General features: G+C 41.2%; 2 protein-coding genes across 9 annotated transcripts in view; both read left to right on the forward strand.

The window, feature by feature from the left end:
- ZFAND6 (zinc finger AN1-type containing 6) overlaps nt 1–13,763 on the forward strand; it is a 75,171-nt gene extending 61,408 nt beyond the window's left edge. For all 4 annotated transcript variants that reach the window (XM_033402982.2, XM_004278329.3, XM_033402981.2 and 1 more), the window contains 2 exons: nt 9,886–9,999; nt 12,848–13,763. In XM_033402982.2, coding sequence (XP_033258873.1) covers nt 9,886–9,999; nt 12,848–12,996 — 263 coding nt within the window. In that variant the 3' untranslated portion in view covers nt 12,997–13,763. The remainder of the gene's footprint in view (nt 1–9,885; nt 10,000–12,847) is intronic.
- A 10,653-nt stretch (nt 13,764–24,416) lies between these two features.
- The window catches only part of FAH (fumarylacetoacetate hydrolase), a 32,705-nt gene continuing 29,931 nt past the window's right edge, over nt 24,417–27,190 (forward strand). For 3 of the 5 annotated variants that reach the window (XM_004278328.4, XM_033402980.2, XM_033402977.2), the window contains exon 1: nt 24,417–24,620. In XM_004278328.4, the coding sequence (XP_004278376.2) occupies nt 24,540–24,620 (81 nt within the window). In that variant the 5' untranslated portion in view covers nt 24,417–24,539. The other 2 variants (XM_033402979.2, XM_033402978.2) reach the window with 2 other exon arrangements.

Below are 27,190 nucleotides of genomic sequence, written 5' to 3' on the forward strand. Positions count from 1 at the left end.
AGAGGAATCTCTTGCTTTTGACTCAGGTTATCTAAGTGACTGATTATTTTGACTGGCAGTGACCCCCTCTTTCCCCGTGTGTGACTTCCAGCACAACAGTCACATTCAGTTACTCTTATTTATAGCATGGTGTCTCTTGTTCTTGCCCATGCTCTTTATATCCACATTATGTGGATTAAAGTGAAGTGGATCTAGGAAGACTTGAAAATGTGTTTGAAGGCTTTCTTAGTGGGCAGAGATGGTGGAGGAGGCATTTAGGATGCTGTTAAAAATCTGTGCTTAGTTATATTCTATTACTGTGTGGAAACAATGTGTAAATTGAGAAGGATACTCTGGAAAGACAAGTCCAAAGATGAGCTGTGTGTCATTTTACCTATGGCATGATTTAAAGGGAGAAGATGCCATGCCCAGTGAAACCTTTCCATTGTACATGGTGTTCACACGGTGGTGACAGATATATCTGGCAATCCTAGCTGAAGTTTGCTGAAGTTTAAATTCAGTTAAGCTAGCTAATTCCCCTTCCTCTGATTTCATGCCCAACAAATGATTGGCATAATTTGCCTCTTTGTAGATTTTGCCATAGAAAAATATACTGTCTGACCAACATAAGTATTCCAGTATAACATAAGTATTAGGTGAATAATTTTTATTTTTTAGTTAAATAGGAAAGTTTAAGGTTGGGCAGAGATAAGGAATATTTTAAAAACAGAAATAGAAAAATTCCCCAAATCTAGTTATCCATTAGATGTGGGAAATAAGACAGGGGTGGTATTAAAGCTTTCGGTTGTATGACAGTTGAAATGGCAATGGTGTGGTTGTTTGCGACAGGGAGGTTGAAAGAAGTAATGGTTAGACAAGATTTTAGATAGAGTAAATTGGAAGTGGTCAAATTTCAAAACTTAAAATCTCAATTGGAGGTTGTAGATAGTTAATAGGTATTTAAATGTATGATCAGTATTATGTCTGAGATTTGGAAGTCCTTGGCATAGGTTGAAAATGAGAGGCAAAATCAAGAAGAGCAAGTAGGATAATGAGTCAGCAAAGGGGAGAGGAAGAAGTCATCTAGATCCTGGTTAGTTTTAGGCCATCTGTTTAGATGTCAACAGAGAGTTTTCAAGAAGCAAAGGTTGCTTAGCAATTTTGAGAGAGAGCTAAGTAAGGAAGAATGAGAATAGGCTGCCAACCATGAAGGTGTTATTTATGTCTTACAATCGAACAAATTTTAGAATGTTGGTAGTGGGAAAATATATGCTGCTTAAGAATAAAATAGCAGGGATTTCCCTGGTGGTGCAGTGGTTAAGAATCTGGCTGCCAAGACAGGGGACACAGGTTCAGTCCCTGGTCCAGGAAGATCCCACATGCGGCAGAGCAGCTAAGCCCGTGTACCACAACTACCGAGCCTGCACTCTAGAGCCCGTGAGCCACAACTACTGAGCCCATGTACTGCAACTACAGAAGCCTGCACACCCTAGAGCCCGTGCTCCTCAAGAGAAGCCACTGCAATGAGAAGCCCACGCACCACAACAAAGAGGTAGCCCCTGCTCACCACAACTAGAGAAAGCCCACACACAGCAACGAAGACCCAACGCAGCCAAAAACAAAATAAATAAATAAATTTATTTATTTTTTTAAGAAAAAGAATAAAATAGCAGTTGTTTTGCAAGTTTGACAAAAAATGAAGATTGTGTGAACTAATGTAGTATGAAGTGACATTTATGGTGTATGGAGAACAATATAGTTTTCTCCACATAGCCATGGATACATTAATGCAAACAGTGGTCTTGATGCCATATTAGGAGAAATTGTAGAGGGGTTTTAAATTGTATAGCCTCCTTTTTTCACTGTAATTTCAGTGACTTTTAAGTTAAACCAGTATTAACTTTTAAGTACCTTTTAAAAACTTAGCATTCATAATTTCAGCATAGCAGAATCTTTGAACAATCAGATGTAAGTTTCATCTGAGTTTGAGAGGATTCGTTTTCAATGGGTAAAATCTCTTAACAGCCAAGTTTTTAAAAAATACCTTATACTGTTGAATTAAAAATGTCTTTTATTATAAACATGCACACGAATATGTGTATATATATACACATACACTCATAACACATAATGTACTTGTGACTTCCCTATTTGATAGGAACAAATGCAGAGAATATTTTTTCCATCTACTTAATAGATGGACGAAAAGAGAAGTCTTTGACTCAAGTCCTGTGGTCATTTGAGCTGTAACTGGAACCTAGGCACCTGACTCTAGGCCATTATTCTTTCCACTAGACAGTTGTGGTGCTTCCTGGACTAGGATGTTCTTGTGTGTGTTTCTGTTGCCATATCCAGCCCTCCCTCAGTTCCCAGGGTAGGATCAACTGGTTTGGTGACCTACCCAGGTATCTCTTCTCTTCCTTATTATTCCACTTGTATTCCTCAAGGGAAATTTTTTTAGATAGGAAGATCATCCCAGGTAGAAGAGGGTACAAGAGTAGCATCTGTGTGCCTAAGCCAGAATTTCCTAACATTGTCGTTGGAGTTTTCAGAATAGTGTCCTTGAAACAGCTTTTTTTCTCTGTAGGTATTCTGCTTATAATTAGGTAAGTTGCCACCAGGTGGTTGGTACTGCTTCCATTTTGTCCTCACGGCTCTGAATAATTTTTCTCCTGTTTAACGGAGAAGCTCTGAAGAATTTTTTTCATGTTTACCTGAGAATTTACCATATTACTGCATCTTTCTCATTTAATTATGCCTTTTAACTTAATAAACAACAGTACCTCACTTACACAGTATCAGTTAGGAATGACAGATTTCCAGTTTATGAAAGCTTAGCTTTGTATTAAAAAAATTTTTTTTCAAGTTTTTTTTTTTTGGACGCATTAGGTCTTTGTTGCTGCACATGGGCTTTCTCTCTAGTTGCCGTAAGTGGGGGCCACTCTTCGTTGTAGTGCGCGGGCTTCTCATTGCGGTGGCTTCTCTTGTTGCGGAGCACGGGCTCTAGGTGCGCAGGCTTTAGTAGTTGCGGCATGCAGGCCCTAGAGCACACAGGCTTCGGTAGTTGTGGTGTGTGGGCTCAGTAGTTGTGGCTTGCGGGCTGTAAAGCGTGGGCTTAGTAGTTGTGGAGCATGGGCTTAGTTGCTCCTCGGCATGTGGGATCTTCCCAGACCAGGGCTCGAACCCATGTCCCCTACATTGGCAGGCGGATTCTTAACCACTGGACCACAAGGGAAGTCCCAGCTTAGCTTTTTAAAAATGAAAACTTTTAAGTGTCTTTGTGCACTCTAAACTATCATACTTCATTTCTATTAGAACAATATGCTTAACTTCAGTTAACCTCTCAGTCCCTCAGGTATTGGAGCAGAGTAAAAAGAATATGGAATTTGGATTCAGAAGTTCTGTTTTCATATCTTGACACCTCCTCTTCTCTGAACCTTATTTTAATTACTTTTGAAGGAGAATAATAACCATGTCCACCTTAGAAGTTATTAGAAGTCAGTGAAATAAGATGAAATGTGTTTTGTTAATAACTACAAAGGATATTCTTATTCTGTATAATACCAGTGTTTGGGGAGGCTTAGCGTAAGAGAATATTGAAGCTTTCCAGCAGTAGAATGTAATCATGACTAAGGTGGTGAGCTCTCTGTCACAGAAGTGTTTTCAGAGAGCTGACTTACTGTCAGGAACAAAGTAGAGGGGATCTCTGCACTGAGTGGCAGAGTAAATTAGAATTCTCATAGTCTTTTCAGCTCTGAGGGTTCCTTTCTTCATACCAAGTTGAATTGTCAGATCAGTGGTTCAGAGCAATCAGAGAGGAATAGTCCCTTTCAACTAAAAATCAGGAATTTGTATGGATTAAAAATCAGAGATTGATTTTTAAAGAGTGGGTGATAATAGCCAATACAATCTGGACAAAGTTGGAGGACTAACAATTCCCAATTTAAAAACTTAATACAGGCTACAATAATCAAGACTACATGGTACTAGTATGAGGATAGTCATATAGATCAATGTAATAGAATTGAGAGTCCAGAAATAGCATTCTCACATTTACAGGCAATTGATTTTCCAACAAGGTGGTGCCAAGATCATTCCATAGGGAAAAAACATATGATGCTGGGCCATTTAAACAAATAAAGTTGGATCCCTACCTCACTCGGTACACAAACATTTACACAAAATACATCAAAGACCAATATGTAAGAGCTAAAACTATAAAACATGTAAGAGAAAACAGGCATAAATCTTCATGACCTTGGATTAGGTTTCTTTTGACATGACACCTACAGCTCAGCAAAGAAAAAATAGACACATTGAACTACATCAAAATTAAAAACCTTTTTGCTTCAAACGACTATCAAGAGTGAAAAGACAACACAGAAAGGGGAAAAATTTGCAAATTGTATATCTGATTAGAACATATAAAGAAATATAATTCTACAATAAAGAGAACCCAATTTTTAAAAGGGCACAGGGTTTGAATAGGCATTTCTCCAAAGAAGATCTAAAAATGGCCAAAGTGTTAAGGATGTGGAGAGATTGGAACCCTCATTCATTATTGTTGGGAATGTAAAATGGTGCAGCCACTTTGGGAAACAGTTTGACAGTTAAAAAAGTTAACTCAAAGTTAAATAGAATTAACTAAATGACCAAGAAATTCCATTCCTAATTCCCAAGAGATTAAAAAAATGTGTTCACACAAAAACTTATATAAGAATATTCATAGCAGCATTATTCATAATTAACAAAATATGGAAAGAACCCATATGGCTGTCAACAGATGATTGGATAAACAAGGAGTGGTATATTCATACACTGGAATAGTATTCGGCCGTAAAAAGGAATGACGTTCTGATACGTGCTGCAACGTGGATGAACTTTGAAAATATACTAAATAAAAGAAGCCAGGTACAAAAGGCCAGCGTATTGTGTGACTCCATTTATGTGAAAGATAGGCACCATGAAGAGGGCTTTTTTGCTGGAGAAGAGTTTGTAAAAGCAAAAGCATACTGGTAGGAAAACACGAAATTTGGGAGATAGAACAACAGTTGCTAGAGTGGCCAGTTCAGACAAGTATGTGTTGGAACTAAAGTTGGAAAGATTGTCTAGAATCAGGTCATGGAAAATCTCTACGGTATTGGGTTCTAATCCATGATAAGGGAAGAGAGCCATTTTGAAGGTTGGTTGCTTCTTTTTGTTTGTTATAAGATGACACAAAGTTGTATTTTAAGGATTCATTTAACAGTGTTTTGCCTCCAGATAGCTGCTATTAGAAACTGATCTCATTTACAGAGCTGCTCTCTTCAGGATGGTGGCCACTAGCCTCATGTGATCACTTGAAATGTGGCTAGTCTGAAGTTAGATATTTAGTGCATATTTATTTGCCAGTTACACTCTAGTTGTAACATATACAGTGCTTTTGAAGACTTAGTAGCAAAAAAGACAAAGTGAAATATTCTGTTAATACTTTTCATATTGATTTTTTATTTAAATGATAACATAAATTAGTTTTATCTGTTTCTACTTTTTAACATACCTGCTAGAAAATATAAAATTAAATATATGATTCTCATTATTTTTTTTTGGACCCTATCTTTTTTGGACTGTTAGCCCGCTATGCAGGCTGATTTTTCTCTTGAATATTAAAAAAAATTTTCATTTTGTAATGGATTTTTTTTTTGCTGTGTTGGTCTTCGTTGCTGCGCGAGGGCTTCCTCTAGTTGCTGTGAGCAGGGCCTACTCTTTGTTGCAGTGCGCAGGCTTCTCATAGCGGTGGCTTCTCTTGTCGCGGAGCATGGGCTCTAGGCGCACGGGCTTCAGTAGTTGTGGCACATGGGCTCAGTAGTTGTGGCTCATGGGCTCTAGAGCGCAGGCTCAGTAGTTGTGGCGCAGGGGCTTAGTTGCTCCTTGGCATACGGGATCTTGCCGGACCACGGCTCGAACCCATGTCCCCTGCATTGGCAGGCAGATTCTTAACCACTGCGCCGCCAGGGAAGGCTTGTAATGGATTTTTGAGCTAAGAATAACATAAAGATCATTTTGTTCTCCCCCTTATTTTGCAGGTAAGAAAGTGAAGTCCAGAGAAGGGAAATGAATTTTATCCCAATGGGTCATTGTAAAAGTGTACATTTATTCACTCAGTATCTGTTGAGCAACCACTCTGTGTAAGCACTGGGTATACAGTGGTGAACAGAAATAGTCCCCACCCTCAGAATGCTTAGTCTAATCCTTGAATGAGACTTGTCATGACAAGTTATATATATGGATATATGTTATATATATAACATATATCCATATATGTAAGGTATATATGCTATATTACATAGATATTGTATCTACTGTAAGATAATGTTCGGGGATTACGTAATAATGTCATCTTATGTTCAGTTTTATTTTTCACCATGTGTCTTGACTATGCCCCCAAACAGGTAGTGCTAAATAGTTTTATGTACTCATTGTTATATTTGTGTACTTTTTTCTTTCTTTTCTTTCTTTTCTTCCCTCCCTCCCTTCCTTCCTTCCTTCCACAGGATGCAGAGCATAGGGCCTTGTTCCTCTTGAATGTGGTCCTCCATGTGGGTAGTTAAACCAGTTTTACCTGCCTGGTGCTTTTTGAAGTATCTTTAAAGTAGTGGTCAGAAGGCTTTGTCTAGTTGAGATTACCATTAAAAATTATTAGCAAGTGCTGTACAGTTTATCTCTCAGCCTTTATGCCATTGCATAGGCCTCCCAAATAGCCCTTTAGGACCACTGGATGCAACACAGGCAGCCACCTGTTCTTTATCATTAACAAGTGGGTATTCTCTGTTTACAATTCTCAATTCAGAATATGAAAAACTGCCTAGTTCTGAGGAAACTGTCCTTATTTTGGCTTCAGGTTCAATAAGAGTATGGCCCTTTGGCCCTTAGTCTACTGTATGGCTTGCTTGCTTATTTATTTATTTAGTATGGCCGTTTTAAAAGATTGTTTCCTTTTACGTAACTTAGAGTTTGATAATTATGGTTTGCTTTGATCTTAAATCTCACATGAAAATTGGGGAAACAGGAGTAATTTCTAAGAATCTTAGACTTTTACAAAATACTGTTATCATCTTGCCCATGAATTCATTTGGTAAATGTTTAAATTCAGGTACCAGCCATTAACTGCAGGTAAGCTAAGGTTACCTTAGTCTGATGAGGATATAGTGGACATTGGTCAGCCTCAAATTTGAACCCTAGTTTATAAGCTTTTAGCGTGCCACCTGATCCTTCACTTCAAAGGTTATGCAGTTACCTCAGTTAAAGAGAAACCGTTTGCTTTGACAGATCTTTAGGGTTAATACTGTGAAATGTCTCTGTTGAGGTATGCAGTAGCATTTGTATCCATAGTAGGTAAATGTATTTTCACTATTCCAGATACCAAAGTTTGTGTCTCAGTAGTTAAATTGGTTCTGTTAAATATGTAATCTTGTGGGATAGTGGTGTTGTTACTGCCAGTAAAGCATTATTTATATTAGTATATTTGAGTATCAGACTTGCTTGGGAGAATAGGTATGCCTTATAGATTTCAAAGGTAATAAATAGAATAGATTCTTTTCTGATTGCAAGTTAACTATTTTTGAGCTCTTTACACACAGCCCAACCTTATCTGATACTGTTCTAGGCGCTGGGGATAAAACAGTAAGCGAGACATTCAGCCCCTGCCCTCATGGAGCTTACATTCTAGGGGTATTTACTTATTAAAAATAAAAGGCTTTATGTATCCACATTTTGTTTCAAAAAAAAAAAATGTAGATATTGGTAGCACTGTCTCCCATCTAGCTTTAGAATGTCCAGGTGGAATAATCATGTTATAGAGTTTTTCATTCATGCATATTTATTTGTTAGTTCGTGGTGTTTTGCCTTTTGTCATATTTTGTTAATAATGTGTTGACATAAGCAGGTTAGAATCCATTGCATCAAATGTTTGAGCATCTACTGTGTGTAGTTCACTGTGATAGGTGCTGGAAATTCAAACGGAATAGGATGCTATCCCTCTTCTCAGCAGGCTTACAGTATAGTTGGGGAAATGGAGCACATAAATACAATAGGTAAATAACTCAGTACTAATTCAGTTCAACAGATATTTATTGAATGCCTGCTGTGTAGTAGGAGGCACTGGTAACAAGGATGAAAATGACAGGTTCCTGCCCTGAAAGGTTAAGGGCAGGTTAAAGTCAAATAGGCATTTACAGGGCTTCCCTGGTGGCGCAGTGGTTGAGAGTCCGCCTGCCAATGCAGGGGACACAGGTTCGTGCCCTGGTCCGGGAAGATCCCACATGCCGCGGAGCCTGCGCGTCCGGAGCCCGTGCTCCGCAACGGGAGAGGCCACAACAGTGAGAGGCCCGCGTAACGGGGTGGAAAAAAAGGCATTTATAATATAATAGTGCAGAAAGTGCTACCGGGCATAGTAGGGTTTCCTAGTCTAAGTTGTGGGGGAGGGAATGGAGTAAGAGCTGATAATATAAGCTTAAACAAAAAAGACACATTGGAGTTAGCCAGGTAAGGAGGAGAGGGACAAGGGGGCATAGGAAAAGTGTTCCACATAGAAAGGACAACTTTTACAAAAAACCCAGAGGTAAGAGAGAATTTAGTATGTTCAGGGAAACTGCAAATACTTCACTATGCCTGAAGCATGGATTATTGTTGAGGAATGGTGAGAGACAAGGCTAGAAAAGAAGGATGAGAAAAATCCTGAAGGACCTCTGGGCTTTATTTATCCTGGGGGTTAGTGGGGAGTCGTCAAAGAATTTTAAACATTGGAGGGCACATCATTAGATTCTCATGTAAGGCAGATGACTTGGATGCAATGTGTGAAGCATGGATGGAAGAGGGGGCTCATGTGAAGTGCCCAGAATTTGGTAGAGAGTACTTAAGGGAATTAAGGGTAATCAGAATGAAACGTTGCAAGAGAACTGAGACAGGGTTTCCTGGAGGCTTTAAAGGGCAATTGAATGGTGAAATGAGAGAAAGGAAGCCCTTTTGAATTGGTTGTACACAGCAGAGGTACCTGGCATAGTCCCATAGATTGGTTAAGCAGTAGATTACTGAAGAAGGAGGACTGGTTGGTGATAAAATTGGAGAGGTTAAATCCTTGATCCCTGGCAAGTCACTGACTGTTTTAGCACAAGATACCATGTCTGCTAGGTCACCTGATAGATTCTAACTCCAGTAACAGCATTTGGGAGGGCCAGGGTAGTTAGTGAGAGGGAGTGGCAGGGGTCACATTAGTTAGGATTTAGGGGCAATAATTAGACCTAAATTTTGATGCAGCTGGCCTTGGCTTCAACACTTAAATCAATTTATTATCTTAATTGTAACATTTTAATCAATTTATCTTATTCTCAATATTTTAAAGGTTTTATATGAAACATTCTGAGAATTTTGAACATACTTAGTATTCCACTAAATCTTGGTTTCAGGCTTTTTCCCCTTATTCTCTTTGAAGTCTACATAGTTCTGAGCTCAACAGTATTTAGAAGTTTGCATGTGACCATTTTCTTACACACTCCCTTAGAATACCCAAGTAGTATTTGTGTTTTGTATGTCTTTTATTGGTCAAATACATAATTATTAGAAATTTTAGAAAATATAGTGCTTTTAGAGTCACTTGTTAACAAGTCAGTGTATAGTCTAGATTTTCTCCATGTGTGTATACATACATGCATACTTAACATACATATATGCATTTCACCAAAAGGGGGTCATATTATATAAACTACTTTGTAACTTAATGTGAGCATCTTTCCATGCTAGTAAATAAATAAATTACTCAGTTATCCTCTGAATAAACAGATCAGTGGGGGTGGGGTGAGGGGTAACAACCACCCAAATTTCAAAATCTCATTGAATAATTAAATTTTACCACCTTCCTATTTTTATCAGCTTCAGTATCAGAAACGGCACAGCAGCCATCTGAAGAGGAAAGCAAGTCTCTTGAAAAACCAAAACAAAAAAAGAATCGCTGTTTCATGTGCAGGAAGAAAGTGGGACTTACTGGTAAGGGCCTAAATCACATGATTTAAAATTAAGATTTTATTTATGATGATGCATGACTTACTATTAATGGCTTCAATTAAGATTGTTTTTGTTCCCATATGAGTTAATAATAGATATGCTTCACCTTCTGAATTTTCTTAAATAAAAGTAGCTTTAATTACATACCTAATAGTAAAATGAATAGCTTTTCTTTTAAAAATTCATTTCAGCTGAGTTTGAGAATATTAGACAGGTAAGGTCAGTGCGCCAGGTGCTGTGAAGGGGCAAAGATGTGGCTCCTGCCTTCAGAGAGCCGAAATTGTTGTGTGTGAGAGAATATTTAAGTCCTTGGTGAGCTGTGAAGTACTTTCTCTATGTAAAGTGGCTAGTCACAGGTTGTCATGAGGGTTCAGAGAGCTCATATGTAAGGTGATAGCCGCGTGCTGCCACGCAATAAGTAATCAATACATGTTGACTACTGTAACAGAGCTGTTAGCTGGGATTGTTATTAAGAGAGGGAGGGGCTTCCCTAGTGGCGCAGTGGTTGAGAGTCCGCCTGCCGATGCAGGGGACACGGGTTCGTGCCCCGGTCCGGGAAGATCCCACATGCCGCAGAGCGGCTGGGCCCGTGAGATGTGGCCGCTGAGCCTGCGCGTCCGGAGCCTGTGCTCCGCAACGGGAGAGGCCACAACAGTGAGAGGCCCGTGTACCGCAAAAAAAAAAAAAAAAAAAAAAAGAGAGCGGGAGAAGAAAATGTTTGAAATATTACTTGGATATTTGGCAAAGAGAGTACATTTAAGTGCAGTCAAATAGATTTCTTTGGGAATTCAGGGATGGATGTGATTAATTTATATAAAAGAAGAGGAGTAGAGGCCCATCAAAGTCATGAAGGTAGAATGTTTCAGCTGGGTCTTGAAAGATGAGTAGGACTTAATAAGTGATGGAAATGGGAGCATTTCAGGCAAAAAAAAAAAAAAATACCTTGAACAAAAGCTCACAGAAAGGATAGGGCATGTTTAGGGGACCGTAAAAGGGGATTGTAGCACAAAATATATGAAGAAGGGGGTTAGATACCACCATAGAGATAAGGCTAATGATGTGTACTGTGGTTAATTGATGGGGAACAGTTGCAGCTATAAATAGTTACCATTTATTGTTTACTATGTGCCAGACATTGTGCTGAATACTCTAAGAAATTGGCTTAAGAGGAGATAAGTTTGTTTGTTTTTTTAAATTTATTTTTGGCTGCGTTGGGTCTTTGTTGCTGTGCGTGGGCTTTCTCTAGTAACAGCGAGCCGGGGCTACTCTTCATTGCGGTACATGAGCTTCTCATTGTGGTGGTTTCTCTTTTGCAGAGCACAGGCTCTAGGTGCGCGGGTTTCAGTAGTTGTGCCACATGGGCTCAGTAGTTGTGGTGCATGGGCTTAGTTGCTCCGCAGCATGTGCGATCTTCCCGGACCAGGGCTCAAACCCGTGTCCCCTGCATTGACAGGCGGATTCTTAACCACTGTGCCACCAGGGAAGCACAAGATAAGATTTTGAGTAAATTGTGTTTTAGGAAGGTTTATCTGGCTAAGGTGTAGATAAAGAGGAAAGGAGATTTACAGTCTGATATCAGAGATGTTTAAGACTGGCCCATGCCTTGGCAAATGTATTTATTTAAAGAGTACAGACGTGAACAAGTAAGGCATTTTAAAGTGTACATATTTAGCATCAAATACTGTCTTTCTAAACCTCAGAAACTTGGACTTCACGATTAGAAAGAAGGCTGCGACTTAGTAATTTCTGTCTTGTCAGTCTAGTAGTATTCTTGGCTCCATTTTTCATTCATTATTATGAAGTTATAGGGGAATTCCTTGGCGGTCCAGTCGTTAAGACTCCACACTTTCACTGTCGAGGGCCCAGGTTCCGTCCCTTGTCGGGGAACTAAGATCCCACAAGCTGTGTGGTGCAGCCAAAAAAATAATAATAAAATTTTAAAAATAAAAGAAAATTATGAAGTTACAGAGTATCTTTTTGAAGTTTAAAAAAATTTGGTAAAGGAAGTTTACATCAAATGTCAATGTTTAAAATTTTGATTCCTATCTTCCATTTCCAGTAATTCCATCATACCATAAAATCCTAATTTGGGGGTGCAGGACTGGTTTTATTTAAAGACTATCCACACTGCTTATTTCTCTGTTTTGGCTTCAGTTCTTGGGGCATTTCCCTAAAATCAGTAGCATTTATTGCATGTTTACTATATGTTAGGCACTTAATACTTCCTCATTTAATTCTTACTGTAACCGATTCCAAAGTTAGAGATGCAGAAGCTAAGGGTCAAGTAATTTGCCTGTGTTAGTAAATAGATTCAGGCTTAGGCAACCGTAACATCTCATGCTGTAAATCACTCAGCCAGATTACAGTTCACCTCTCCATTGGAGGTTAGCCAAGGAAAGCTAATATACTATGCTATTTGTTAACAGTTCTGTCAAAAGTTTCATTTCCTCTTCCTTAATTAAATCTTAAGATTGCCTTCTGACAGTATGCTTATTTTTTCACATTGTAGTATTTGAGGAGTGTTTCAATTTAGCAACCCTGTTTTTGATAGGAAGCAATTTGTGTCACGGGTGAAAACTTGAGCTCAGAGAAGTGGTTATGACTTGGTCTGCTGATACAAACTTGTATTTGTATTTGTAGGTAGGAAAAAGAAATGAAGCTATCAGCTATGGATTTTGAGAATGTTACTAGGTTGTGAAACTGCTTGTTTGGAATGATTCTTTAGATTGCTGCCCTAAATATATGATCTTTTTAACATTAATTATGCTAGAGAGTTTAATATTTTTAGACCTTCCATTCAACTCACGTATGTGTATTAATCCATTTTCAGGGTTTGAATGTCGGTGTGGAAATGTTTACTGTGGTGTACACCGTTACTCAGATGTACACAATTGCTCTTACAATTACAAAGCTGATGCTGCTGAGAAAATCAGAAAAGAAAATCCAGTAGTTGTTGGTGAAAAGATCCAGAAGATTTGAACTCCTGGAATACAAAATCCTTTGACCATCTGCAAACTAAAAATTGACTTGAGGTTTTTTTTCCTAGTCATTGGGAATGTAGAGCAATGTATCTTGCATAGACCTTTTAATCATGCATGTCATCAGAAGAATAGATTTTTGTTTTTGTTTTGAAAATGACTCTGAACATTTATTTACATTGCAGTTTCTGTGGCTGAAAAGACTTAAGTAAACTTTACAAGTATTATCCTTTTAAGATCATTTTAATTTTAGTTGAGTGCCGAGGGCTTTTATAACAAACGTGGAGAAATGTTGGAGGGCTGTGATTTTTCCAGTATTAAACATGCATGCGTTAATCTTGCAGTTTATTTTCTCATTGTGTATGTATATATAGCTTTTCTCTGCAGCACGATTTCTCTTTTGATAAATGCCCTTTAGGGCACAACTAGTTATCAGTAACTGAATGTATCTTAATCATTATGGCTGCTTCTGTTTTTCATTAACAAAGGTTACACATATGTTAGCATATAGTTTCTTTGCACCCACTATTTATGTCTGAATCATTTGTCACAGGAGAGTGTGTGCTGAAGAGATTCTAAGTTTGTGTGTTTTTAAATTTTTTTGAGCAAGGGAAGGAAAAGCTGTATGCATTTCATTGCTGACTGCAGGTTTCTTTCAGATTGTGTTCATTGGTCTGTGTGTATACAATATGAAGAATGATCTGAAGTAATTGTGCTGTATTTATGTTTATCTACCAGTCTTTGGTTAAATAAAAAGGAAAACCATAATGTTCCCTTGTATTACTTTTTCTCTTATTCTTTCTGGTAGTTCATTTTGACTTTGGTCCTTCAGTTTTCTACTTTACTTAATTTTGTGAGATGAACTCACATCTGTTTGTGAGTAATCTTAGGATGACAAACTGTGATCTTACATTCCTGTGAGTCGAACATGTCATATTTTCTAGCTCTTGTCTGATTCTCTGTTCTGAACTCTGTCACACTGAATTAGCATCTAGCAGAAGCTTCGTTTTGGTAGGATTAGAGAAACAAACAGCATAGCTCAAACACGGCAGTTGGAGAATTGTGAAGTAGAAAGACCTCCAAAAGACCATTTGTCCTGTGGTTTCAAACTTACCTGGCCGCCAACCTTTTTAAAACTTGAAATATGTAAACAGATTAAAATAGTATTTTACAATACAAATGTCTATGTTTACATTTGTTTGCTTACTACTTGTGTACTCTATCTTAGTATGTATATTCTACCTTCATATGTCATATGTAATGATGGCTTAGCATTGAAATCTGTAAATAAGAGAAAACCATTATGACTATCTCAATAGATCCAGTTAAAGTATTTATTAGAATTTAATACCCATTCATGATAAAAACCCTTGATAAATTAGGACTAAAAAGGAATTTCCTTAAGGTGATAGTTTCTATGTAAAACCAAATAAACAAAAGACAAGCATCTTCCAAAAAGAGGAAAATTCATTTCCCTTTAAAGTCAGAAACAAAGGGCTGGTTTTCCACTATCAGTGCTTATATTAAAAATCGTGTCAGAGATCCTAGCCAGTTTTATAAGAAATAGAAAGTAGTAAACTCATTATTTGTACATTACGTGTTTGTTTTTTAGAAAGCCCAAATAAATCTAAAGAGAAAGTACCAGAAATACAGGGTTTTGTTAGGTGGTAGGTGTAACATTAATTTTCAGAAGGCAGTTGCATTTCTTTATAGCAGAAACAACTAGAAAACTGGAGGACATCTTTTACAATACCAAGTACCTAGGAAATTAACAATGTATGTTGAAGACCTCTTTAAGAAAAAATTCTTAAACATTAAGAGATAACTAAGACCTCAAAAAATAGACATGTTCGTGGCTAGGCAGACAATATCATGAAGATGTCATTTGTACCCAAATAGACCTATAGATTCAAAGCAATTCCTATCAAAAATCCCACCAGGTTTTCTCTTGGAACTTATTAAAGTGATTCTAAAGTAAAAGATAAAGGAGAGCAAAAGGCTAGGACATTTCAGAAAGGAAGGAGCAGGGAGGTGGGCATTTTTCCTGCTGATGTTAAGACTCACTGTGAAGCCATGTTAATTAAAATAGTGTGGTATTAGCTAAGGGCTGTACAGAATCCCAGTAGATTAGACCAAAATGCCCAGAAAAAGCCATGCATGAGCTGAACTTGGTATAAGAGTGGTGGGACACCACACTGGGGAAAGGAGACTATTAGATACTGAGAGCACAACTCAGTGTGGAAAAAGGTGAAAATTGATCCCTATGTCATACCATAGGGGAAAAAAATTAATGTCTTAAATGTAAAACAAAAGTTTTAAACTCTTAAAAAAAAAAGATGATTACTGCTTAGACCTTGGGATACAGAAGGACTGTTTAAGACACAAAGCATTAACTGAAAGTATTATTGATGAATTTGTCTATTAAAATGAGGCATTTTAAACCAAAAATACCTTAAGGTATCTTCAAAGAAAGGGAAAAGCCAAGTTTCAAACCAGGAGAAGTTACAGTGCAAATCAAGACCATAGTAAAATACTATTTTACACTCATTCAATTGGCAAAAATGTAAAAGTCTTGCAGTATCTAGTGTTGGAGGGATTCCACACAATCTCTTAAAGTTTCCTGATACTAACCAAAAGTGGTTCAATCCTTCAAATGCTTTGGTAATTAATACCTTTTAAAGTTGGACTTTCAAACATCCTATAATCCAGAAATTTTACTCCTAAGTGTATACCCAAGACAAACTTGCACATAGGTGTAACAGGAGACATAGGAATTTTCATAGCATTGTTTACAGAAAGCAAAAATCCAGAAACCACTCAAGTCCCCACTGAAGAATGATGGGTAAATAAAATGTGATATATTACAATGGAATAGAAATATAGTGATCAGAACTAGAGATCCCTACAGACAACAAAATAGAAGTACCAGATAGTAAGCCAACACCTTTTTGCAAGTCACGTAGATGGAATTTATATGAAGAGAAGGCAGGGTAGTGATGACAAAATTCAGTATGATATCCTTAGATGGGAAGAGGCCAGGCATGTGGTACCATATGATCAAGGCCTTGACTTTTTTAGACATAACTAAAAGCAGGCTATGTGTGAGCCAATGCTGAGAGTCTTATGAACCAAGAATTATGATTAATCCAATTTCCTGTACCTGAAGTCCAAAGTCATAATTATGAACCTTTTTTATGACCACATGTTAAAATCGGGAGTTTTGGCAATGATTTGTTTGTTATTTTTTTCTCCATGCACATGGTTTATTCTTAAAAACTTTTATTGAATATTTAGGAAAAAGTCCAAAATACAGGTAAATGAGTCAAAAGAGGTAATCCTTTTTAAAGATAATTATACAAATTGCTTAATTGCGACTTTAGTTCTAAGTAACTCAGCTTCTAGTATGGCTGACCATTTCTAATGTAGATGGTTAGTTGTTCCATGGTGTTTCTAGATAAAACACCAAAACCATGATTCATGAAAAAGATTTTTAAGTTGGACTTTTTTACAATTAAAAATTGTTCTGCAAAAGACATTGTTAAGAGAACAAAAAAACAAGCCACAGACTGGGAGAAAATAGTAGTAAAACACATAAAAGACTTCTAAATATAAAAATAACTCTTAACTGTATGAAAACAACCCAATTAAAAAGTGGTCAAGGGGCTTCCCTGGTGGCGCAGTGGTTGAGAGTCCGCCTGCCGATGCAGGGGACACGGGTTTGTGCCCCGGTCCGGGAAGATCCCACATGCTGCGGAGCGGCTGGGCCCGTGAGCCATGGCCGCTGGGCCTGTGCGTCCGGAGCCTGTGCTCCACAACGGGAGAGGCCACAACAGTGAGAGGCCCACGTACAGCAAAAAAAAAAAAAAAAAAGTGGTCAAAACATCAAGACACCTCATCGAAGATATACAGATGGCAAATAAGCAAATGAAAAGATGGTCAACATAATATGTCATTGGAGAATTGCAAATTAAAATGAGATAGCACTACATACCTATTAGAATAGCTAAAATCCAAAACAACACCAAATGCTGTTGAGGATGTGGAGCAACAGGAACTCTCATTCATTGGTGATGGGAATGCAACATGGGACAGAAGAAAGTTTGGCAGTTCCTTAAAGCTGATCAGAGTCTTACAACCTAGCAGTTGCACTCCTAGGTATTTGTCAAATGAATTAAAAACTATGTCCACTCAGAAATCTGTACCCAAATGTTTTTAGAAGTTTTATCCATAATTGCCCCAAATTGGAAGCAACGAAGATGTCCTTCAGATGTACCAGTAAACTGTGGTATATCTATATAATGGAACCGTATTCAGCAATAAAAAGAAATGGGCCGTCAAGGCACAAAATAACATGGAGGAACTTTAAATATATTGCTCAGTGAAATAAGCTGTCTGAAAAGGCTTGCTACTATATGACATTCTGGAAAACGCAAAACTATAGAGACATTAAAGAGTGGTGGCTATGGGTTTAGGTAGAGGAAGGAAGGAATAAATAGGTGAGGTAGAGGAAGGAAGGAATAAATAGGTGAAGCACAGGGAATTTTAAGGCAGTGAAACAGTCTACGTGACACTGTAATGGTGTATACATAACAGGATGCATTTGTCCAAACGCAGAACTGTACAACACAAAAAGCAGAAACCTGGGAATTCCCTGGTGGTCCAGTGGTTAGGACTGGGCGCTTTCACAGCCAGGGGCCCAGGATCGACCTTGATTGGGGAAGTCAGATCCCACAAGCCACGAGGCACAGCCAAAAAAAACCCTAAGGTAGACCTTGGACTTCAGTTAATAATATTGTATCAATACTTGTTTATCAATGATGACAAATGTACCATACAAATCCAAGATGTTAATAATAGAGGAAACTGTGTCAGGGCAGGGGTGTATATGAGAACTCTTTGTACTTTCTGCTTAATTTTTCTGTGAACCCGACACTGCTGTAAAAAATAAAGTCTATTAGTTAAAAAGACAAGGAAAGTGGCTGTCCTCTGTTGGTAGGTTCAGACAACTCTGTAGAGACCCCTGCAGAGGATGCCTGGGACTGCTTCTTCTGGCTTTCTGGTTTGGTCTACTTTTAGGTAGCATAGCACACCTTTCACCTTAAAAAAAAAAAAAGTCATGTTAAATTTCAGGGCCATGGGACACCACTACATACAGCAGAGTCTATAGGTGTACTGTCTAGTAGAGTAACCACTAGTTTATACGTGGCTTTTTAAATTTAAGGGACTTCCCTGGTGGCGCATTGGTTAAGAATCTGTCTGCCAATACAGGGGACATGGGTTCGAGCCCTGGTCCGGGAAGATCCTACATGCTGCGGAGCAACTAAGCCCGTGCGCCACAGCTACTGAGCCTGCACTGTAGAGCCCATGAGCCACGACTACAGAAGCCTGCGCGCCTAGAGCCCATGCTCCACAAGAGAAGTCACCGCAATGAGAAGACTGCACACCGCAACGAAGAGTAGACCCCGCTCACGGCAACTAGAGAAAGGCTGCGCACAGTAAGACCCAAGGCATCCAAAAATAATTAAATAAATTTATTAAATTTTTTTTTAATTTAAATTTTTTTAATTTATTCTTTTTGCGGTATGCGGGCCTCTCACTGCTGTGGTCTCTCCTGTTGTGGAACACAGGCTCTGGACGCGCAGGCTCAGCGGCCATGGCTCACGGGCCCAGCCACTCCGCGGCATGTGGGATCTTCCCGGACCGGGGCATGAACCCGTGTCCCCTGCATCGGCAGGCGGACTCTCAACCACTGCACCACCAGGGAAGCCCAGGAGTAGAGCTTTTGATCTGAAAACCTTAGGTAAGAGAGAAGCCGGTCTAAACTTAGTGCTGTATTTCTGGGTTTTCTTAGAAAGGAAGGAGCAGAGATGTTTATGAGAGACATATTTCAGTGGGCAGTTGTTGTTGACAGGAAAGCAGTGTTTGGGGAGAGAGGCACTGAGAATTGTCTCTGCAACTATGCCAAACAGGTTGGATACAGAGTACATGTTAAATGTTGAAATTTCTCTGCATTTTTGGGTACAGGATGTGACCCACAGCTAAAGCTCAAAAAGACCCTGAAAATTCAGATGGGAAAAGGAAAAATTTGGATGGGAAAACTCTTCAATAAGTATTCATACAAAAAAGCAAAACAAAGTTATAAGTATCTTGTTGAAATCACAGAGAAGGAGGATCTGAAAAGTTGCATGTGCTTTGATAACAATAAACGAAAGCTCCTTGTATGGTACACATTATTATCCAGTCAGTTGTCACTGATATTCTCTCTACTTAACATGCTGCTTATTTATGGGTCTTTCAGATCCTGCTTAAATCCAATATGGCTTTGAGGTAGTATTCCATCAAAACATGGAAACAATAGTACCTGAAACAATTAAAGCAGACTAAAGACAGAATAAAAGAGGGCAGGAAGAAGAAAATTTGTCTTGCAAAAAACCCAGCCCTGATTGAGCTGGTTCATTTGGGTCTACTTCAGAATTATCAAGAAAAAGAGGAAAAAACAAAACAAACAAACAAAAAGGGAGCTATGATAGAGACCGAGCTCTTCAATGAAGCAAATATCTTCTCTCCTTAAGGCTCAGGCTCAGAAATGCTTATTGTGAACGTTTTAGAGGGGACACCATGTGTTTGGCATGTATACCATACACTTTAGCATCAGAGGGCTGTGTATCATGTGCAAACATGAGTGACATTCTGTTCTCTCCAAGGAGTTCAACCTTTAGAGGACCTTGCAACTGGACTCAAGTAATTCAAGTGCAAGTGAAATTTGTAGGGTGGGGAGAAGGGAATGGATGGATTCCTTAGGGTTGCCCAAAAAGGCCACCCTCCTTCTCCCAGTGCAGGCAGAGTCCACTTCCTGCTTATCTGGATGGCAGTTGCCAGCCTCTCGGAGCCCTTGCAAGACATCTGCGCACTGGATTCAGAAAGCCCTTTCCAGTTCTCTTGTAAGGGAGTCAGGGGCATGCTTGTGTGAACGAGGCCAGCAGTGCAGCTGTTGGAGCCTCTTGGGTGCTACATTTTAGCATCCGAGGGAGGTACTGAATTTGGTGCTACAGAGGCTCAAACCAGCCCTTCGTGATGGAGGTGCCAAAACTCACTTCCGGTCCTGAAAGCACCCATACCCTTCGACCCAGGAATTTACCCTCCGGCAAAAGTGTAGGAAAAGGAAAACATTTTGTGCATGCAGATCTCATGGCTCCATTATTATTACAATCCCGAACATTGCAATTTCTTCAGGTGATGAAAATGATAATAATGAAACGTATTTGACCACAAGGAAAAATGTTCAGGAGAAAAATGTAAGGAAAGACTGAAAAATTGCCTCTCTGTAAAGTTCACAAAGATGGAAAAATCATGTGCATAACAAATGGAACGAGCAAATAACATGAAAATGTGAAAACTGTAGGATGGTGGGATTACAGGCAATATTTTTTCCTTAAAACTCTTTTTTATAATTGTTGTAATGTACATGCTCAACACACTCCCTCCCAAAAGAGGAGAAAGAAAAAATATAGTGTATTTGCAAGTTACTTCAAATGTTTTTTTCCAAATAGAGAACAGCTTTGGTGTCTTCAGGCACTATATATAATTAGTGGGTTGGCAAGTCTATTTTAAAACTAGGAAATCTTCCTCCCCCTTCAACTATCTCATGCCCACACCCCTTCCCATACACACATCAGCCCTACACCCTTCCCCCCAAAAGTTTTCTCTTTACATGGTTTTTATCATCTAGGCTTTCATTAGCTTGTGAGTATTCAGGGGAAGCTCCTGGCCCATTGCTCACACAGCCCATGCTCAGAAAATAAGGAAGCTGCTGTGCAGTATGCCCAGGGCCTGGATGGGGTGGGGGGCAGGGGAGGAGGCTCACTGGTTATTGATTCATTGCCTTTAGTCAGTAGTTTCTTATTATTTACTTAAGTATTTATGGAGTACCTATTCTGTGCTAGGTGTTTTGCTGGGCGTTGACAAAGCTACACAAAGAATAAGAAAGACAGTTCCTGTCTCTAAGGGGAGGGGCAGGGCCAGTACAGAACAAGTAAATAGTTTATTGCCCTGCAGCTAAAGAGTCACTAGAATTCTGTAGGTATTAGGTGCTGCCTGGAAGAGTAACCAAAAGTGGGGTCCGGCTGCTCGCTGCTCAAAAGCCAATAAAGAGGCAAGGTTGGTGGAAAGGAAAGTTTGCTTTATTTTGGATGCTGGCAACGGAGGGGCGGGGAGGAGGGTGGACTCCTGTCCGAAGGCTGACTCCCCCCACTGACAATCGGGGGCAAGAGCTTTTACAGACGGAGGCAGGGGGCTACATGCAGAAACAGCACAGTCAGCTCCGACAGTCATCTTGAACTTGGTCATTGGTGGTCTGATCAGCATCATCTTGATTGTTTTCGCTAGAGTTAATCTTCAGTTCCAGGGTTGGTTTCTATTTCTTTGAGGCCAGTTCTCTGCATTGTGGCAGCTTATGTCATGGCTACAGTCTGGTCATCATGTGGTTAACTTCTTCCACCTGGTGCGGGTTTCCGTACCTACAAGACAGATCACAGGATATGGCTCAGAATATTATCTGTAGCCCTTGAGGGGAAACTAAAGGTCCTTGACTTTGCTTACTGACTGAACTATTATTGTTTAGTCCTGTTTGCTTTTCTTTGCTTCTGCATTTTCTCACTTCTCTGATTAAACTTATCCTTTGGCTAAAGTTTTTCCACAGACAAAAGGCAGGTGGAGGACATGGGGGGCATAGACCATAGCGTCCTGCTCCATTTCAGAAGGCTTCTTATTATAATAAGGCCACAGAACAAGAGTTGGGACCCTGTCCTGTTTCTTTTCCCCTTTCTGGAACCTGCCAGAATGAGTCAGAACATCTACCACTGCCAGAGACTGCCCTTCATCCCCCCACCCCACCCCCCCCGCCAGGGCAGACTTAACCAAAACTGAGGTCTACCCTTGGCACAGACACTCGGGGCAGGAGATGAGAGCCGAGAACAGGTTGAGCAAGAGGGAGCCCCTTGCAGGGTGACCACTGGTCAGCTCCAACCATCTGGACCTAGGGAGGAGGTTCAGCAGCCAGCCCTACTTGTAATACCCCCTCATCTCAGGCCTTCTGGTTTCAGGCCCTCTTATCTCACATGATGCCACCAACCCAGCCTCTCCTCTCTCCAAGCCAAACTGCAGGGCAGCCTCCCTAACTCTGCAGAGTTGTGTGTATGTATTCTTTTTTTAATTAAAAAAATTTTTTATTAACTTTTTGGCTGCATTGGGTCTTTGTTGTGGTGCACTGGCTTATCATTGCGGTGGCTTCTCGTTGCAGAGCACCTGCTCTAGGCGCTTGGGCTTTAGTAGTTGCAGCACACGGGCTCAGTAGTTGCAGCACACGGGCTCAGTAGTTGTGGTGCACAGGCTTAGTTGCTCCTAGGCATGTGGGATCTTCCCAGACCAGGGCTCAAACCCACGTCCCCTGCATTGGCAGGTGGATTCTTAACCACTGCGCCATCAGGGAAGTCCCAGTCACCCACAGTTTTAATACTTGATTCTAACTACAAGCTCTTTGGTACACACTTTACTGCTGATCTTGTTGAAAAGGCAGCGTTGTTTTAGAGTTGAGGACAGAGGAAGGAAGACAGGGAGGAACAGCTGGGAGACTTGGGACTGGCTGTTGACAAATGTGTTTGAAGAATGAAGATGACTGAACCTGATTTAGGGAGCAGGATAGTGGATGAGAGGAGATATGGGCAAGACATTGCAGGCAAAGGAGGTGCAACTTCTTATTTACTTTTAGGTCTTTCCATCTATCATTATTATTCATTATGAAATGTTTTTGAAGGGAAACTGTTATGTTTACAAACCTTAGGATGATTCTGCCACCTTTAAAAATAACTTCTAGGATTTTGGCTTAAATTGGTTTTCAAATTTATTTTCTGACAGCTCTGCTTGTGTATCCATTAATTCTTTAACTTTGGACTCTACTGTCGCAAGAATTCCCAAGCAAATTAATCAAAAGTCAGTGTTGCAAATACTGGTTTGTGTATTGATGAGTATTGTGCAGCCTATACTTTAATTTTAACCCACTTAAAGAAATAATTTTGTTAGGTTTCTAAGAAATTGCATTTCTATTATAAATGTATTTTCAGACAGTGCTGACCACTTTACCTTTATAGCTGTGTTCTCTCCTTTTTTGATTGTCTTCTTCAAAAAGAAAAGCAAAACCCAGACACAAAGAAATGGCTACCTTTCTGGTTGGATGTCCCTGGGGGTAAAAAAGTAGTTAATTGATAACTAACTCTGTGCCAGGCATTATTTGACCATCACAGAAATCCTGGAGTAGGTATTGTTATTATGTCTGTTTTACAGATGAGGAAACGGATGATTGGAGAGTTTAACTTGCCTAAAGCTAAACACTTTTGGTGCTGTCAGAGTGGATCTCAAATCTTCCTCCTTTTTGCTGTTAGTCACCAGCATTGCAAAGAGGATTAAGGTGTAAATTTGTTCTTCTTCTCTCCCTCCCTTCCTTCATTTTTTTCTCCCTCACTCCCTTTCCCTCTCTTTCTTTTCTCTGTATTTTTTTTCTCAGTCTCCCCTTTCAATCTTTACACACAAATAGTTTCTTTATGCCAGGCACAAATGCTCCATAATTAATTCAATTCTCCTATCAACTCTGTGGAGTAGAAACCATGATCATCAATGTCATACAGAGAAGAAAGCTGAGGCAGAAAGGGGTTAAGTAACTTGTCCAAGGTCAAACATCTTGTCAGTGTCATTTTAACACTAGAATATGAAATAAACAGGTGAGTTATATTTTCTAGAATATTAATCTCATTAATGTAAGCCACAAAACAGGCACGACTGTTCCTTTCCCCGATAAAGTGGAAATGCCATAGCTGACAGATTAGCATGGTTTATGAAGGCAGAAAGGACGAGACTGGAAGCATTGTACCAGCCCCGGAGGCAGCGTCTGGCGTCAAAGGGTCTGCTGTGTCCCGGAAACCCAACAAGACTTCTGTTGAGCAGAAGAGCGGGCCACGCAGCCGGGGGAAAACGAGGCTGAAGTCACCAGGGGCAGAGCCTTAAACGCCAAGCTGGGGATCGCTCTCGGTAGGACCAGGGCCCCTGGGCCTGGCAGCTGGACCGAGGTCTCCCGGGAGGTGGACTCCGGGACGAGGACCTTCAAAGAGGAGGCGGGGCTGCTTGCGAAGGGTCAAAACTGTAGTGGGAGAGCCCGGAAGGACTGTGCGGGGGTGGAGCTTGCGAAGCTGGAGTGACAGGGAGAGGAGGGATTGTGCAGGGGTGGAGTTTGCTGAGGAACAGGCCTAGTGGAGGGGCGGTCTCTTGGTGGGCGGGGCACGAGGGCGGTCTATTGCTGGGCGGGGGCTCCAGGAGGGGCGGAGCCCTAGGAGGGGGCGGGCCGGGTCCTACCGTGTCACAGCGTCAGCTCTGGAAGGACGGGCCTGAAGGGGCGGAGCCCGCAGGGGGCGTGACCCTGCCTGACCGCCTCTGCGAATCCAGTCCTGCTGGCCGCGCGCAGCCCGCAGCCCGCCGCCCTGCTACGTGCTCACCAACATGTCTTTCGTCCCAGTGGCCGAGGATTCCGACTTCCCCATCCACAACCTGCCCTACGGCGTCTTCTCTACCAAAGGCAACGTGAGCTGCAGCGCTCGGCTTCCGGGCGCGGGGAGGGAGGGCTTCCCCTCCGCCCTGGACCCCCACGCCACCTTCCTGCTCCGCCCCTGGCCTCAGCCCAGCCCTGCCACCTCCGCCAGCACCCGACGGAGCAGGACATTGGGCCCGTCGTTTCCCTGCTAGACGCCTCTCGCGAAGACCGCCGGTGTCATTTGGGGCCTAACGAGCGGTGCCTCGCATTCTCCTCCCTGGGGAGTGGGATGGGAGGTGGGGTGGAGGCAAGGGCCTTTTTTCTTTGGAGGGGCCGATCATGGAGAGTACTTGTGGGTTCAGATCCCTCCTGGTAACTTTCTAGATGTGCAAGTTATTGAAATTCTCAGCCTCAGTTTCTGCAGGTTTGTGTGAGAATTAAACGCAAAATGAAACGATACATATGAGTCTCCCGTTCGGGTAGGCAGAGCAAGTTCTCTTATTATTACAGAGGAGTTGAAGCACAATCATACTGCCTACTCCCAAGTCATTTGGCTTTGTTGTCTTCCCCCAAGGCACCACGTTGTAACCGGTTGTTTTCTCCCAGGTTAGCCTCTAACCCTAGAACTCGGGAAATATTAACTGACCCGGTATTTTCAGTAGCTCGGAGGGATGAGCGCCTTTGCTGGCAGTAGAGGCCTGGGATCTAAGAGGTTACGTTTCTTTACTTCCAGCTGGCCTTCTTTCAGCTCCCTGGGCTCCCTGGCATTCCCTTGCTGATCAGAAGAAGCCCTTTTGGGCAGAGAAATGAAATTTCACTTAGTAAGTGTAGTCTGATTGGCAGAAAGAAATCTTTGAAAACTTGGGGTTTATCAACAAATATATAAGAAGGTCCCTGGGTGGGGAAAGCAGATTCCCCTGGATTTATTCATGGTATTTTGGGCTTAGCTTTCTGCTCCCAACTTTAAAGGTAAACTCCTGATTCATAGAAGCCCAGAATCTGCTTGTGCCCAAGTGTTCGGGAACTGTTTGCTAAACGGAGTTCCTGTCAGTTAGCCCCTTCCTGGAAACTGGGTTCCCTGCCCCCATGGCAAAAAATGCCTAGGTCTAGAAGATTCAACATGTGGTTTCACAACTGCCTGGCCTGGCCAGTTGTTGCAAGGATGCAAAAAGGTAACACTCAGTCCCCTGGAGGGCCGCAAATACAAATAAGAAGCATGTTAAACCTTAACCTGCGTTAGCCAAATGCACTCCTCTGACACTTTGTCCTCAGCTGTGTGTCCTCAACCTTTACTCCACAAATCCATTAGGCAGAAGCCTTTGGGGGGGGGGGTGCTCTGACTTGCTCTCCCAGAAGATTCTGGAATGAATGCCCCTTAGGGTATGGCTAGTGGCTTTCAGACTCCATGCCCCAGCTGTTCCACATTAGAATGTGCAAGGACAGCCACTAGGGAGGTTCACTGCCCTCTGAAAAGAGTGCTGGGGGTTGGGAGTGGGCCCCCTGGGCATTGCAGAAGGCTGAGGGCCTTCAAGTGGAACAGGCTGTGTCTGAAGCTATGGCTGCAGGCACTGGACATTCCAAAGGTGGTGGCTGCCTCTCCAGGCTGACCTAGTCGCCCACGCACAGCCTCCCTCTCCTCCATGCCAGTGGCCAGCCGTGCATAATTTGGGTGGAACAATAGTGAATTAATCCGGCTTTCATTTTAGTCATTCTTTTATTCAGTGAATGCTTATGAACCCCAACCCTGGGCCAGATTCTGGGCTGGGAGTTGGGGATCAAAGGCACACGGAACACCCTCCCTCCATCTTGGGTTGCTCATGGACTAGTAGAGCAGACCCTGGCTCTCTCTGTGAAGACAGGGACCGTGGCTTCTGAGAAACAGACGCTGCAGTAATCTGGAGCTGACGGCCAAGGTGCTCAAGTCCCCATGGTTCCGGCCCTGCCTCTGCCTCCAGACCCTCTGCTCTCTCTAGCCACACTGGCTGCCTTTCAATTTCTGAAAGATTCTTTTTTTTTTTTTTTTAATATTTATTTATTTACTTTGGCTGTGCTGGGTCTTAGTTGCAGCACTGGGGATCTTTTAGTTTGCAGCAAACTCTTAGTTGCAGCATGTGGAATCTAGTTCCTCAACCAGGGATCGAACCCAGGCCCCCTGCATTGGAGGCGCAGAGTCTTAACTGCTGGACCACCACGGAAGTCCCAGTTTCTGGAACTTTCTAAGAGCAGTTTCCTGCCTCAGGACCTTCACACGTATTGCTCTTTCTATCTGGAATACTCTTTTTTTCCTACTCTGTGTATGCCTGATTTCCTCTCACTCTTCTGGGCCCAGCTTAAATGTCACCTCCTCAGAGAGAGCTGTCCCCTAAGCACCCTCACTGAACTCCAGCCACAGTTATCGTCTGTCACCTCACCGTGTGCTTCCTTTTGCTTCTGCAGGGTGGGAACCATGTCTCTCCTCGATCGTCAGTGCTTCTGCAGCCTTAGTTTACTGCTGGGCTGAAGGAGATGCTCCATAAATTTTTTTGTCTGAGTGAATGTCTGCCCTGTGTCTGGTCTGGTGATAAGAGATCTACAGATGTTAATTAATTGAATTCTCACTACAAACTTGCTGTTGTGCTAC

Source organism: Orcinus orca, chromosome 2 (assembly GCF_937001465.1).
Source record: "Orcinus orca chromosome 2, mOrcOrc1.1, whole genome shotgun sequence".
In the NCBI taxonomy this organism is placed as follows: domain Eukaryota; kingdom Metazoa; phylum Chordata; class Mammalia; order Artiodactyla; family Delphinidae; genus Orcinus; species Orcinus orca.